The sequence below is a fragment of the Oncorhynchus nerka genome, linkage group LG3, assembly GCF_034236695.1.
Source record: "Oncorhynchus nerka isolate Pitt River linkage group LG3, Oner_Uvic_2.0, whole genome shotgun sequence".
Lineage (NCBI taxonomy): Eukaryota > Metazoa > Chordata > Actinopteri > Salmoniformes > Salmonidae > Oncorhynchus > Oncorhynchus nerka.
Genome location: NC_088398.1, coordinates 35,396,280 through 35,413,570, shown reverse-complemented (window position 1 = coordinate 35,413,570; position 17,291 = coordinate 35,396,280). Strand labels below are relative to the sequence as shown.

Sequence of the window (17,291 nt, the reverse complement as noted above, 5' to 3'; positions counted from 1 at the left end):
AGTGACTGCTGGAAAGCGTATGTCAGGTCTCTGAATAGGCTGGGTTACAATCACTGGACTGTCAACCACACAAACAACTCTGTGGATCCTCACACAGGATGTAGTACACATCACATTGAAAGAGCGTGGCAGACAATAAAGGGAAAGGTCTGGAGGCTAAGGGGCAATCGGACCAAAAAAAGTTTAAAGAAGCATCTCCATTTTATTGAGTGGATGTACTGGTTGGGTAAAGAAAATAAGAAAGGAGTACTCTCTCAACTCTTCAAAGACATCCGATTAGTATATCAGCTGTAGGATTTTCACTCGTAGTATGCACCCCCTAGAGGAAATGTCTTGTCAAGACCATTCCAAGCTGTAAAATCAGACATTGTTTGTCACATACTGTAAGTAGGGTCAATGTTATCTTTCAAAAAAGAGCCTACTATGATGAACTATCCGAGTTGTAACTGAGACATTTCCATTTCCTTTCAATGTGAATAGAATACTTACAGATGAGTTGTTTGTTGCACAGTGCCTCAAAAAGGACATTCAGTTCCAAATATTTAGTGATTTTTATAAAATAATACATATAAACATCCAACCATCACTAATTTCAAGTGGGGTTGCATTTGTAAAAACATGCCAAATACTGGCCAGAACGTAACCCCTGCAGCTCTATTTTGCTGTAAACAACAGAATCTAAACTTTTCATTTATATCAACCAATACGATGTTTTTGTAACTACGATCCTACAGCAAATTAATGTGTTTCATTCTTTTGACAGGGTTTATAAGCATGTTTTGTTGCTTTCTGTGTTTTTTGGGGTCATTGTTCAATCAACAGGCTATGCACCAAGCCTCAAGAAAGTGTATTACCAAACTTCACCTACTATAATCAAAAACACATAGGATCTACATATTAATTACATGAGTAAATAAAGTGTGTTTCATCTTACATTAATTTCCTTGTTCCTGTGTAGAAACATTGTAGTTATGATAATTTTCTTTAAAATGACATAGTAATAACAAATGTTGATATACCCTGCAAAATGCTTAATAGTATTGCAAGTACATAGTAATTACACTTAAAGTTGCTGTAACAACATTTTTCCTAGATTGAGATGGATTCCCATTGATCACAACTACAAGTACTGTATTTGGTGTCTGCCATCGTTGTAACATAGTAACTGCATAATAATTACATGAGAAATTCACTTTACATTAAGTTGCTTGTTCCTGTGTAGAAACATTGTAGTTACGATACTATTCTTTAAACAGCATTGTAATAACTGACATTTGGATATATCCTGTGAAATATGTGATTGCATTGAAAGTACAGTGTAATTACACTTACAGGTGCTGTAACAACATTTATTCTACATTGATGTGTATTTCCCCATTGATTGTAATTAAAAGGTTTACCCTACTGTGTTTCATTTTACTTAACGCTGCTTGCTTATGAGTAGATTAACATTATACATTATATTATTTTGAACAACATTTCATTTACATTACACCTTTGAAGCCAGGTAAATAAACCATAAATCCTTTTCAAATGCAGGTACATAGTATTTACAGAAGTTGTACCATTATGTGTTTCAATTTACATTAAGTTGCTTGCTTCTGGGTAGGAGCATTATATTTACATGCATACACAGTACCAGTCAAAAGTTTGGACACACCTATTCATTCAAGCGTTTGAGCCAATCAGTTGTTTTGTGACAAGGTATTTATGTTTTTTTTATTTAACCTTTTATTTAACTAGGTAAGTCAGTTAAGAAAAAATTATTATTTACAATGATGGCCTACCCCGGCCAAACCCTAACCCAGATGACCTTGGGTCAATTGTGCGCCGCCATATGGGACTCCCAATTACGGCCGGGTGTGATACAGTCTGGAATCGAATCAGGGTCTGTAGTGACGTCTCTAGCACTAAGGCAGTTAATACAATTTTAAAAACATTACATTACATTCACAGATTTCACAACACACTCTGTGCCCTCAGGCCCCTACTCCACCACTACCACATATCTACAGTACTAAATTCATACGTATGTGTGTGTGTATAGTGCGTATGCTATTGTGGGTGTATGTCTGCATGTGTCTGTGCCTATGTTTGTGTTGCTTCACAGTCACCGCTGTTCCATAAGGTGTTTTTTTAATCTGTTTTTTTAAATCTAATTTTACCACTTGCATCAGTTACTTGATGTGGAATAGAGTTCCATGTCGTCATGGCTCTATGTAGTACTGTGCACCTCCCATATTCTGTTCTGGACTTGGGGACTGTGAAGAGGCCTCTTGTGGCATGTCTTGTGGGGTATGCATTGGGTGTCCGAGCTGTGTGCCACTAGTTTAGATAGACAGCTCGGCGCATTCAACATGCCAATACCTCTCATAAATACAAGTAGTTATGAAGTCAGTCTCTCCTCCACTTTGAGCCAGGAGAGATTGACATGCATATTATTAATATTAGCTCTCTGTGTACTTCCAAGGGCCATTTGGAAATTGCTCACAAGGATGAACCAGATTTGTGGAAGTCTACAATTCTTTTTCTGAGGTCTTAGCTGATTTCTTTTGATTTTCCCATGATGTCAAGCAAAGATGCACTGAGTTTGAAGGTATGCCTTGAAATACATCCACAGGTACACTCCCAATTGACTTAAATTATGTCCATTAGCCTATCAGAAGCTTCTAAAGCCATGACATAATTTTCTGGAATTTTCCAAGCTGTTTAAAGGCACAGTCAACTTAGTGTATGTAAACTTCTGACCCACTGGAATTATGATACAGTGAATTATAAGTGAAATAATCTGTCTGTAAACAATTGTTGGAAAAAATGACTTGTGTCATGCACAAAGTAGATGTCCAAAACCGACTTACCAACACTATAGTTTGTTAGCAAGAAATTTGTGGAGTGGTTTAAAAACGAGTTTTAATGACTCCAACCTAAGTGTATGTACATTTCAACTGTAATTGCAAAAGGGTTATCTAATGATCAATTTGCCTTTTAAGCTAACACAACGTGCCATTGGAACACAGGAGTGATGGTTGCTGATAATGGCCCTCTGTACGCCGATGTAGATATTCCATTAAAAAAATCAGCCGTTGCCAGCTGCAATAGCAATAGTAATTTACAACATTCTGAGCAATTTGATGATATTTTAATGGACCAAAAATGTGCTTTTCTTTGAAAAACAAGGACATTTCTAAATGACCCCAAACTTTTGAACGGTAGTGTATATCCAGACAAAGGTGTTTGAGTGTATATGGTGGGCATATTGGATTCCTAACATAGTTAAAGTAAACAAAAATAGACTTGAGTACAGGTCACAAGTACAGTACACAAATCTGAAACATTTCTCATTTAAAATGTGTATGTATACAGTTGATTAAACCACCATTTAGTGGTAATATGGCAGTGATATTGGATTTTGGATGTCATATTGGATTTGGAGTGAAATCTAGGGGGGCCCCTAACGTAATTGCATGAGGGGTTAAACATATAAAATCCACAGAGGAACATTTGACTGGAAAAATTACAGTTTTCAGTGTCTGAGCCCACTTTTCTTATAGATGAATACAATAGCTACAACATTTTTTTTTAAATGTCCTTGGAAAGTTGTCTATTGAACAGTTACCGTACCAAAAAGTGAAGTTCATCATCATAATTCATCCTAAATAATAATAGTTGATATTTCTACCTATTGTATCTGTGTGTTTACAGGTCTACATTTCCAAGCTGTATTAAAATATCCTAATGTTGTTTATCTGTGTATGTAGGGCAGCTAACCGACGACTTGTATTCCACATTCTAGCAATATCAGAGCCTGGCAATACTCTTCACATTTTAAGTTTAGGGGATGCTTTAGAGCAAATTACAATAGCCACTCATCAAAAAACATGTTACTGGATTTATTTTTTTGTCAGGCAAGACCATACAGCACTGATTTAGATCACAAATGACTTGGAAAGTTGTCTATTGAACAGCTACCAAAAGGAAAACCTGGTAAATATTTTTAGACATACAACCATCTATTTCGTATATAGGAGAATTAGAGATATGTTAAAATATGGTTGTGCTTTGTTATACCTCGGGTATCTCAAAAACTAAAGCCCTGTTTGAGGATTGGTCACTAGCCTAGCAAGCTGGAATACAACCAGATGAGGTTTGAGGAAGTGAAAATGAAATTGAGCTGTCGATTGCAGAGGCGTAGCCGTAGACCAATGAGCACGACTTCCGTGCTCCAGAACCCCTTACGTACAACGCCATCTATGTCCAGGGGACGTGAAACGAATATATCGGGAGGGGGATTTCCACGCAAAGCACTTCCTTTACTTGTTTTGCTTTCGATCTGGACACTGAAATAGGCTAATAGTTTTCATTTTGGTACGCAAAATCACACACTACACGGAGATAACTTTGCGACTGGCAAGAGGACTGTCGATACCTCAAGTTGAATAGAACACTTTATCGCAGGTAACGTTTCCGCATGTTGTTTTTGCTGAAGAGTTATGTATCCATAGAATCATGAAGCGACCATGTAAACCCTAATCGAAAGCAATAGAACCTTGATCCGATCATGGGCAACCGACAATCCGACATGGAATGAAGTTTATTTTCACTTTTGGGTTGACATGTCAGCCAGCTTTCTGGTGAACTTGAACAGCTGTCAATTTTGGCCACAGCATGACTTTGCGAGACGGATGCAATGTATATTTGTTGCCAACTGTGGCGCATAGCGCACCAGAATGTCGATAAACCATTGAAGTAACCATTTATCGGTAGTTGTCTTTTACATTGTGTATGTTATTATCAGGCTCAGAAAGAAATTGGAGGCATAATGGAATTGGAACAAGCTTGGTTCTGGTAAATTACATGACTACTAGGCTACAAATGCAGGGTTGACTACATTATAACTACAAATTCGTTATTTTATTGGCTTAATGTTCTTAATAGAATATGTATGATAAACCCAATATGCAAATATATTAAAGTAACATTCTCATAACCTGTTACAGTTGATTGGTTTAGGAGTTTCTTGCGTTTTGTTGGAGTGGACCTTGATCACAAACGTGATTACTCTACTTGCAGCACTAACTAGAGGTCATGGTCATCACAAGCCTTATGTGCACCGTTAACCTATTTTCAAGATTCATTAACACCTTATTACACATCAACAGAGTACAGTTCGACATGTGATATAACACATCTGAACGTATTATTGTGTGTTGTTGTGGCCCCTCTGTATTAGATGTGTTTTGGTACTGGGTTCTGCTCTGTATGAGATCAGATGTTGCTGATAATCTCAGGGAATTGTCATCCCCCAAATGGGCCAATTGGTCTCAGATGTTTTCTGATCTGTTGCTGTCTTCAGGACGTGAAGTGAAGGGTTCATTCATTCAATTTACTGTTTATTTCCTCCTTGCTCTGTGTCTGCAGGCCACCATGCCAGTGGAGAGGATGCGAATGCGACCATGGCTGGAGGAACAGATCAACTCTTGCCTAATTCCTGGGCTGAAATGGGTTAATAGAGTAAGTGAAATGTATCTTTATTGAGATACTGAGTTTGCCTTAGTATGGAAGTTCACCATATTCTAAGTTTATACTGTACCTGGTTTTCAAGCTTTGCTGAAGCAACAATTGCTACCAAACCCACCAACATAACCCCTCCATCATATAGGAACACAAACAGGCATGTACACATCTAAACAGCATGTGTGCATCTTACTATATTCTTTAACAACTTTTTTGAGTAGCACTTTATAAAAACTCCACGTAATAAAGCATTTATAATGAATTAGTAAATTGTTTATTTATCATGTATTAATCATTACTCCATTCTTTAGATTTAATATACTGTAGGTCCTTATAAACCATTTACTAATCATTAGTTAAGTATTTTTGCATCACTTCATCTAAAGTGTGGGCAATTTATATTTTATAAATACTTCATAAATGTGGACATGCCATTGGTAGACACTCCAGCATTACCGGATCTTTCTTATGGTCTCAAAATAGCCTAGAACATATCAATGGTAAAATAATAAGCACACATGACAGGATGTTAAAATAACTATGTCAAACATTTTATCTACAAACACTGTTGTGAAGGAGCTGTTGCAGGGACTTAAGGAAGAGTTGTAATGTGAATGTTTTGCTAATGTTGTCAACCTCGCAAACGCAAACTAATTATAAAATAGCGAGCTGTAGCCTACATACAACAGCTAGCCAGACCGGACAGTTTTTCTTTAGTGGATTTTTATTCCTGCATACTACTGATATGTGATTGAGGTAGAAATGTTACATGTATTATTTTCAGGTAGAAATGTTACATATACAGTGCATTCGGGAAGTATTCAGACCCCTTCACTTTTTCCACATTTTGTTACGTTACTGCCTTATTCCAAAATGGATTAAATCCCCAGTCCACAATCTACAAACCCTATGAGACTCGAAATTGAGCTCAGGTGCATCCTGTTTCCATTGATCATCCTTGATGTTTCTACAATTGGAGTCCACCTGTGGTAAATTAAATTGGTTGGACATGATTTGGAAAGGCACACAGCTGTCTATATAAGGTCCCACAGATGTCAGAGCAAAAACCAATCCATGAGTTTGAAGGAATTGTCCGTAGAGCTCCGAGACAGGATTGTGTCGAGGCACAGATCTGGGGAAGGGTACGAAAAAATGTCTGCAGCATTGAAGGTCCCCAAGAATACAGTGGCCTCCATCATTCTTAAACGGAAGACATTTAGATTTCCCAAGACTCTTCCCAGAGCTGGCAGCCCGGCCAAACTGATCACTCTGGGGAGAAGGGCCTTGGTCAGGGAGGTGATCAAGAACCCGAAGTTCACTCTGACAGAGCTCCAGAGTTCATCTGTGGAGATGGGAGAACATGCAGTACTCCACCAATCATGCCTTTATGGTAGAGTGGCCAGACGGAAGATATTCCTCAGCAAAGGACACATGACAGCCAGCTTTGTTTTTTGCCAAAATAAATATAAAGGAATCTCAGACCATGAGAAACAAGATTCTCTGATCTGATGAAACCAAGATTGAACTCTTTGGCATGAATGCCAAGCGTCACTTCTGGATGAAACCTGGCACCATCCCTACGATGAAGCATGGTGGTGGCAGCATCATGATGTGTGGATGTTTATCAGTGGCAGGGACTGGGAGACTAGTCAGGGTTGAGGGAAGAATGAATGGAGCAAAGTACAGAGATATTCTTGATGAAAACCTGGTCCAGAGTGCTCAGGACCTCAGACTAGTGTGAAGGTTTACCTTCCAACAGGACAATGACCCTAAGCACACAGCCAAGACAACACAGAAGTGGCTTCGGGACAAGTCTCTGAATATCCTTGAGTGGCCCAGCCAGAGCCCAGACTTGAACCCGATCGAACATCTCTGGAGAGACCTGAAAATAGCTGTGCAGCAACGCTCCCCATCCAACCTGACAGAGCTTGAGGGGATCTGCAGAGAAGAATGGGAGAAACTCCCCAAATACAGGTGTTTCAAGCTTGTAGCGTCATACCCAAGATGAGTCAAGGCTGTTAACGCTGCCAAAGGTGTCTCAACAAAGTAGTGAGTAAAGAGTCTGAATACTTATGTAAATGTGGTACGTCTGTTTAAAAAAACAGTGTATAAATTGATGAGGAAAAAAAACTATTTCACCAATTTTAGAATAAGGCTGTAACGTAACAAAATGTGGAAAAAGTGAAGGGGTCTGAATATTTATAACCTTCAAATGCTTCCAGTGCTTCAGTCTTTTAAAAACAGACTATTTTCACATATGACTTTGTTTTTCAGCACCTTTAATGGGAATTTAAATGAAGTATCTATTTAAACATAATAAGATAGTTCAGCGAAAGAATGTATTCAGATATTTGTTTCCGTACCTCGTAAGCAGTCTATGGACTCATCTTAATCTCTTGTGGAATGCGTAGGAATGTTTTCATTTTCGTCCCTGATTATTTGGACGTGGGGAGATTAATCATGCAGCTGACCAAATTACGCAAGGTGTGTGCGATGTGTGAGCCAAATCATAAATGTCTGAATCATTGTTGTAATGAACCTGCAGGAGAAGAGGATCTTCCAGATTCCATGGATGCATGCTGCAAGACATGGCTGGGATTTGGAAAAAGATGCTCCTTTATTCAAGAACTGGGCCATTCATACAGGTACAGTTATGAAAATGAAATGATAAGAACTGGCTAACAATACACAGTATGTTACATTACCAATGCCACTGTTATGTGTTATGATCAGTGTTATGACTCAAGTTTATGCAGCAGCATAGCCTTCCAATAATAAGTCATTTTTTATATTCAGGAAAATACCAACTAGGGATCGACAAACCAGACCCGAAAACATGGAAGGCCAATTTCCGCTGTGCAATGAACTCTCTGCCTGATATTGAGGAGGTGAAAGACAAGAGCATCAAGAAGGGAACCAACGCTTTCAGGGTATACAAGATGCTGTCTGCGTCAGAGCGCCAGACCAAGAAAGGCAAGTGGTTGCCTCTCTAGCTCTGAGAGAACAATGATTGGGGCTCCCGAGTGGTGCAGTGGTCTAAGACACTGCATCTCATTGGTAGACACGACATTACAGACACCCTGGTTCAAATCCAGCTGTATCACAACCGGCTGTGATTGGGAGTCCCATAGGGCAGCACACAATTGGCCCAGCATCGTCCAGGTTTGGCCGGTGTAGGCCGTCATTGGAAATAAGAATTTGTTCTTAACTGACTTGCCTAGTTAAATATAGGTTAAATAAATACATAAAATTGAATTAGAAATGGCAGAGACCGAATTAAAGATCAGCTTCCAGAGAGGATAACACTTATGGCTTTACTGTGTAGCTACTAGCCAAGTTAATTCATGTATAATATGTGCTGTAAGCACGGTTTTATATGTTATTAACACTTGATTATGTAGATGCACATTTGTTAATGTTGTAGATATTTTTACATTACTGTTCATTTGCAATCAACAGTTTATCTACATGTTCTTCTCACTGAGACGGTTGCATAGGCTTGAAATTGACACACTGAAAAATATTAATTTGTGTCCAACTTTTAACAGTGGAATGTCATGTTGATGTGTTTTCTAGGAAAGAAAAGGAGGGAAAAAGAGGGGAAAAACAAGGTAATAACTAGTGTGTGTTGACACACAAGACCTCAGTGCATTACTATTCAATTTCACATTCAGACCATTCTAACCATTCAGACCATTCTAACCATTCTAACCATTCAGACCATTCAGACCATTCTAACCATTCAGACCATTCAAAACATTCTAACCATTCAAACCATTCTAACCATTCAGACCATTCTAACCATTCAGACCATTCTAACCATTCAGACCATTCAAACCATTCAAACCATTCAGACCATTCAAACCATTCAGACCATTTAAACCATTCTAACCATTCAGACCATTCTGACCATTCAGACCATTCAAACCATTCAGACCATTTAAACCATTCAGACCATTCTGACCATTCTAACCATTCAGACCATTCAAACCATTCAGACCATTCAAATCATTCTAACCATTCAGACCATTCAGACCATTCTAACCATTCAGACCATTCTAACCATTCAGACCATTCTAACCATTCAGACCATTCTAACCATTCAAACCATTCAGACTATTCAAACCATTCTAACCATTCAGACCATTCTAACCATTCAGACCATTCTAACCATTCAGACCATTCAAACCATTCAGACTATTCTAACCATTCAGACCATTCAAACCATTCTAACCATTCAGACTATTCTAACCATTCAGACCATTCAAACCATTCTGACCATTCTAACCATTCAAACCATTCAGACCATTCTAACCATTCAAACCATTCAGACCATTCAAACCATTCTTTGAAATTGATAATTTTACTTGGCAAATGTAAAATTATATTAGCAAGCATGACAGACCTCCAGTGAAGATGGAAAGAGATGCCCACACCTCTCTGCCTCTGTCACCCCAGGAACAGGTGGAGCCCAGGTCCTCATCCATGGAGAGCATGAATGGGTCTGTTGAAGACCATGAAGTGGTGAGGATAGAGGTGAAAGAGGAGTACATTACAGACTGCACAGGTAAGAGCTTTGGCATCAGTGTCTGTGTCCACTACACACATTTAATAAATTGAATTGATGTTGTGTGGTAGACCATTAACCTCTCTGGGATATGTGGGACGCTAGCGTCCCACCTGGCCAAAAGCCAGTGAAAATGCAGAGCGCCAAATTCAAATAAATTTCTATAAAAATCTATCTTTCATGAAATCACACATGTAAGATACCAAATGAAAGCTACATTTGTTGTGAATCCAGCCAACATGTCAGATTTCAAAAAGGCTTTTTGTCGAAAGCAAACGATGCTATCATCTGAGGATAGCATCTCCGAAAACTGGATAAGAGCGTCTGCTAAATGACTTAAATGTAAATGTAAATGTAAAACAAAGAGAGAAAAGCATATTTCAACCCTGCCGGCGCGACACAAAACCCAGAAATAAAAATATAATTCATGCCTTACCTTTGACGAGCTTCTTTTGTGGCCACTCCAATATGTCCCATAAACATCGCAAATGGTCCTTTTGTTCGATTAATTCCGTCGATATATATCGAAAATGTCCATTTATTTTGTGCGTTTGATCCAGAAAAACACCGGTTCCAACTTGCACAACGTGACTTCAGAATATCTCAAAAGTTACCTGTAAACTTTGCCAAAACATTTCAAACTACTTTTGTAATACAAATGTAGGTATTTTTTAACGTAAATAATCGATAAAATTGAAGATGGGATGATCTATGTTCAATACAGGAGGAAAATATCTAACAGTGCACTTACAAGTGACCCTCGTTCTGAACAGGGCTACTTCTTCATGACACAAAGGAAAAACCTCAACCAATTTCTAAAGACTGTTGACATCCAGTGGAAGCAGTAGGAACTGCAAGAAGGTCCCTTAGAAATCTGGATTCCCAATGAAATCCCATTGAAAAGAGAGTGACCTCAAAAAATAAAATCTGAATGGTTTGACCTCGGGGTTTCGCCTGCTAAATAAGTTCTGTTCTTTTCACAGACACGATTCAAACAGTTTTAGAAACTTCAGAGTGTTTTCTATCCAAATCTACTAATAATATGCATATCTTATCTTCTGGGGATGAGTAGCAGGCAGTTGAATTTTGGCATGCATTTCATCCGGACGTGAAAATACTGCCCCGTCACCAAGAAGTTAAGAGAGCACCACAGGAGTAGTGACAAGGAATGTTATTATGAACATGTATAGTAGTTACACACTTACTAATATCTTATGCATATAGCTGTGAGTAAATTGTTTAGGCTTTCCACTGGAGGACAAATTTATAACCAGGGATTATCTTAAGCTTCCTCAGAATTTCTTCATCCGGGCAGTCGCAGCCCTGGGGATGACCAGCTGATCATCGATGACCTGCCATATGTGTGTCAGACCATCGAGGTGACCACGGAGAATGAGGAGCAGTCAGTCAGCTCCAGCCACCCGTACCCACTCCAGATCTCCCCTGTGTCCTCGTATGGAGGTCAGTCCACACCCCCTAAATCCTCCCACTCCATCCCAACCCATGCCCTAAAACAACAGACGGGGTTGCTTGGAACTCACATCAGTACCCATTATAGGTGTTAATAGTGGTATAGTTCCTATAGTTCAGAGCAGCGATGAAAGAGATGTGAATGATTAGAATGTCACTCCAGGTGAATCATTTGATTGGTGATGGGAGGTACCACTATATTTTCTAACACCATTGTATGCCTGCGACTTGTAAGGCCCACTATCACCTCCATTTTAAAATGCCAAGTCAAATTGAAACATTTGAAACTTTATTCAGTCTAGATAGTATAGTACTGTGGTGTATTGCTTAATGTCTATAAGGGCCATAAGGCTTCCCTGTTGCAAGCCCAAGGCCAGGCCAGTGCTTGCTATCATAAACATGGCTACATCACCACTGTCATTCAACCTGCTCATGATATCACTGTAGAATAAGTTAATGTGTTGCTTGGGAGAAGCATTAACACAGAAAGAGTTGAACTCAGAATATGAACTTGTATTTATGCATATTTACACAGTTATTTCTGTATGTGTATGCTTAATATGATACTGTATATGGTTCAGTTGATATTGATCCGCCTGATGTGCTACATATAGTATGATACTGTACATATAACTACTCTATTATTCCTGCATGTTTAGTATTTGGTGAAGCATAACATATAATCTCTACAATGATTATGTGCAGAAGTTCACTAGAGTTCATCACTGATGGTAGCAGATAAGCTTATTGTCATTTCACTTTTTTAACTCTGACATTCTTTCATATGCCCATTCTTCTCCAACCTGTTAGTCTGGAAATCCCTGAGTTATGGGTTTTCATGGTTGTTCTTTCTGTTCTGCTTTACAGAGAGTGACACAGACAGTGTGCACAGTGAAGAGGACTCTAAGGAGGTAAGGACACTGAACAATTGCATTGTCCAATTGCATATCTGTATCAGAAGAAAATCCCATCAGTCAAAAAATTGCCTCCTAACCATTATGTTAGCCAAATAATCATTCAAGACAGCTAGATTATTTTCTACGGTTGGAAAGAAAGTAAAAATCATGAGCTGACACACACTTTGATTTTGAGCCTGTGTGCCTTTATGGAGTGCTTGCAGCACAAAGCGACAGCTTTGTTTTATGGTGCCATTGTAGCTGGCTTGTTCTCTTAGCCAAGGGAAGTGCACTTAGCTAGCAGAATTAGCTCATTCTAATAGGGCTGAGCGGCATGGCTGGGCCTGCCTGGGTACACAGACACATACTGTACAGACCGCTGAATCATTAACCCTGCCTTATCAAAAGATAAACAAACCTTCACTTGAAACCCACGATTTTGAGTTCATTACATTAGCCAGTTCTACTGCTTTACAGTAGTAAGAATACTGTAACTGTAGAATGGTGGTACTGTCCCTTTTACTTCTACCACTAGCCCAGCCCATATAGTCAGTTCCTGTTCTAAAGTGCTCTGACGTAAAGAAAGACAAAAAACAGAAGGCAGCTCTCTGGTGAATACTGGATTCACTTTTGTCCCCTGGCTAATGATTAAAACTCATTTCATGTCTTGAATTGTGCTCAAAACAAGCCCAATCACAAATCAAGGCACATACATACAGTTACAGAATTCAACAGAATAGCATTCTTTATTTCTCAACCATTATTTCCCTTTTGTGTTGTAGTGTTCTATTGTTTGTCGTGTTCTAATACATAATGACATGCCCATTGGAGAAACAGAGAAAACTAGTAAAATGCCAAGCTATTTTCTTTGCCCTAGAAAGCCCTGGTTGTCAGCTACTTTCAAAATGTGGACAAGATGGCTATTGTGGTTCTTGTAGAATATCTTGCTACATTGAGCTGGAAGAGGAAATTTGATGCTGCACACACGCACGTGTGTGTATGTCCGTGGGTGAAGAGGGAGGAGATGAGGTTCCTTAGTATAGATGAATCATGCAGAGCTCAACAGCAGGAAGAGCAGTTTGCAAGCATGATAGAAAGTATTAAGACATACAGTGCTTATAAACATGACAATATGTACATGGGCATGCCAATGTGTTCAAGTTGCAGTAATATATTTTCATTGGTAAATATGCCACATGTTTTGCAAGACTTGCTATAGCTAGGTTTCCATCCAATTGGTGACATATTTTAATGCAAAAATGCAGTGGCATTTATAAAATTGTATAGAAACATCCTATTTCCATCACAGCTGTTGTGATTTTTTTTTTTATGCTATGACTTTACTCGCATGAAAACTGTGGATGGAAATGTGGTTAGTGTCAATGAAATTCCCTCTTCTAATGCTGTCAATGATTTATGAAAATTCTACAAACAGACTACTATACATGTTAAGAAATATGCTTGTGGCCAAATCTATATTCAGATCTATCCTGAAATAAGTGTTTGAATGGTTATGGCTGAATTAAACCCACCTTCACTGTGACTTGCAGCATCTTCATGGTGGGCTGTGGGGATCAAGTTTAGCTTCCTCTGTGCTGAGAGTACCATCGTGCTCACTACCCAGCATGGCCACCTTTGTCACAACTGGAAAGGTAACCAACTTCAAAGTGACCAGCACCAGGGACCCCATGCCCCTCATCAGCTACAACAACAGCCCCTGGAAAAGGGACATGCCAGCAGCCCTACACCCTCCTTCAGAGCAGGCTTCCTCCAGCCAGGCCTCTGCTGCAGAGACCCGAGCCAGCGTTATCATGAAGACCTCAGACATCTCTAAGTCCTCTGTGAAGACCTGCTGAAGACCTGGCAGTGCAGTGACTCAAGATATGGGCCAGTCAGTGGCAGGCTTGGCGTGGAAAAGCCTTGATCACAGCTGGCCTACTTGTTAGACCAGAGTGCCTGCTGGCCTTGTTCGACCAGAGTGCCTACTCATAGGAATGACTGGGACATACAGTACAGTATAGGGGTATGGGGCTCTGTGAGCTGTAGAATATGGATCGATGCCCAAACTGAACCTCCCAAGATCTCAGGGCCTTTTAGATGCGATGGGAGAGAATTCATCTACGAACTGTGAAAATATTTGTAGGGCATCTCATCCCACTTTGCCCACTGTTAATAATGTACATACTAATTTGTCTGCGTAATGGCAAACCGCTTCTGCACCTTATGGAAAGCACTGACGGGGATGTGTCTGGCCACTCTGGGCTGTGTATGTGTGTACACTAACAGCAAAGCTGAAGCCATAGTAGAGGCCTTGTAGAGGCCTTATCTATGGCTCACTTTGCAACCTTGTATTTGGCCTTCAAGGAGATGCCATCCATAGGATAAAAGGATGAAGTGAATAAATGCACTTGGTAATTTATCTAGATGCCTTTTAAGGCACTCTCTTTTAAGCATATATATAAGCATATATATATATATATATATATTATAAAGGTACATTTTAATCAAGGGTGGACAATTATACAATTTGTATATTTTTCCCCCAAAATTAAAGATTTCTGAATATTTGTTAGATTACTTTTTTTTATTGTTATTTACATGACACATGAGGAAAAATATATATATTTTCCATCAACATTTTCTGTCTTTATTTGTGACATCTACTGTATGTGAAATTGTATATGCTTGTAGCTTACTGTATGTGTGTGTGTATATATACATTACCAGTCAAAAGGTTGGACACACCTACTCATTCAAGGGTTTTTCTTTATTTTTACTATTTTCTACATTGTAGAATAATAGTGAAGACATCAAAACTATGAAATAACACGTATGGAATCATGTAGTAACCAAAAAAGGTGTGAAACAAATCAAAATATATTTTATATTTGAGATTCTACAAAGTAGCCACCCTTTGCCTTGATGACAGCACACTCTTGGCATTCTCTCAACCAGCTTAATCTGGAATGCTTTTCCAGCATATGCTGAGCACTTTTTGGCTGCTTTTCCTTCACTCAGCGGTCCAACTCATCCCAAACCATCTCAATTGGGTTGAGGTCGGGTGATTGTGGAGCCCAGGTCATCTGATGCAGCACTCCATCACTCTCCTTCTTGGTCAAATAGCCCTTACACAGCATGGAGGTGTGTTAGGTTATTGTCCTGTTGAAAAACAAATGATAGTCCCACTAAGTGCAAATAAAATGGGGTTGAGTATCACTGCAGAATGCTGTGGTAGCCATGCTGGATAAGTGTGCCTTGAATTCTAAATAAATCATAGAGAGCGGCACCAGGAAAGCACCATCACACCTCCTCCTCCATGCTTCACGGTGGGAACTACACATGCAGAGACCATCTACTCTCCGCATCACCTACTATGTGTCTCACAAAGACATGGCGGTTGGAACCAAAAATCTCAAATTTGGACTCATCAGACCAAAGGACAGATATCCTTGGTCTAATGTCCATTGCTAATGTTTCTTGGCCAAAGCAAGTCTCTTCTTATTATTGGTGTCCTTTAGTAGTGGTTTCTTTGCAGCAATTTGACCATGAAGGCCTGATTCACGCAGTCTCCTCTGAACAGTTGATGTTGAGATGTGTCTGTGACTTGAACTCTGTGAAGCATTTATTTCGGCTGCAATTCTTTAGTCTGGTAACTCTAATGAACTTATCCTCTGCAGCAGAGGTAACTCTCTGGGTCTTCCTTTCTTGTGGCAGTCCTCATGAGAGCCAGTTTTTACATAGCACTTGATGGTTTTTGTGACTGCACTTGAAGAAACTTTCAAAATTCTTGAAATTTTCCAGATTGACTGACCTTCATGTCTTAAAGTAAAGATGGATTGTCATTTCTCTTTGCTTATTTGAGCTGTTTTTGCCATAATATGGACTTGGTCTTTTACCAAATAGGGCTATCTTCTGTATACCAGCCCTACCTTGTCACAACACAACTGATTGGCTCAAACGCAATGCACACCTGTTAATTGAAATGCATTCCAGGTGACTACCTCATGAAGCTGGTTGAGTGAATGCCAAGAGTATGCAAAGCTGTCATCAAGCTGTCATCAAGGCAACTAGTGGGTACTTTGAAGAATCTCAAATACTAAAATATATTTTGATTTGTTTAACACTTTTTTGGTTACTACATGAGTCCATATGTGTTATTTCATAGTTTTGATATCTTCACTATTATTCTACAATGTAGAATATAGTAAAAATAAAGAAAAACCCTGGAATGAGTAGGTGTGCCCAATCTTTTGACTGGTACTGTATGTAATTGTGTGTTTTAAATTAGTTGCTATACATTTACACACATTTGAGTGTGTCACTGCACATTCAGGGGCAACTCTTAATCCTGTGGATAAACATGCAAATCTTAATAAAAATATTGTTTTGTAATCCTGTTGTACTACAATGTTGTAATATTTCCAATATTACACCACAGACTGTTTTTCAAGTTTCAATACAGTGACACAGATTAACAGAGGTCAGCAGTGTCCTATAATTTAAGACCAAATGTGTGAAACATTTACGCTGTTGTTTGATTCAGCTGTTGGGATTCAGAAGAGATTTGTTTCATTGTTGTTCTGCTCCTACTGTCCTCACTCAACTCTTGAAGTCAGATCTTTACTCAGAAGATAGTGCCAACGGTGAGTGTTTTGACACTCATAGTATTACTTGTTTCAACAGGAATGAATGCAGTGATATTCAAGTTATTGCATAATGGCTCTGCGAAGCATTATTATCCTTGCAAAAATACTAGTGATTGTGAAATAAAACATTCTTAGTATTTTTTCCCCAGTTTCCTCATAACAATCCTCCTTTCAGATTCTATTGAAAAACAAAGGAGG

At 39.0% G+C, this 17,291-nt stretch overlaps 1 protein-coding gene across 2 annotated transcripts; it reads left to right on the top strand.

Annotated features, from left to right (window-relative positions):
* Window positions 1-4,239: 4,239 nt before the first annotated feature.
* Window positions 4,240-16,839, top strand: LOC115107345 (interferon regulatory factor 2-like). Of its 2 annotated transcripts, none has more exons than XM_029630752.2 (9): window positions 4,240-4,455; window positions 5,419-5,511; window positions 8,060-8,159; window positions 8,311-8,487; window positions 9,091-9,125; window positions 9,973-10,081; window positions 11,378-11,542; window positions 12,419-12,462; window positions 13,998-16,839. In XM_029630752.2, the coding sequence occupies exons 2-9, from the start codon at window positions 5,425-5,427 to the stop codon at window positions 14,301-14,303; spliced, it is 1,023 nt and encodes a 340-aa protein (XP_029486612.1). In that variant the 5' UTR covers window positions 4,240-4,455; window positions 5,419-5,424; the 3' UTR covers window positions 14,304-16,839. The 2 variants fall into 2 exon arrangements, with proteins under 2 accessions (XP_029486612.1, XP_029486606.1); XM_029630746.2 differs by having other exon boundaries at window positions 4,241-4,455; window positions 11,369-11,542.
* Window positions 16,840-17,291: the final 452 nt, after the last annotated feature.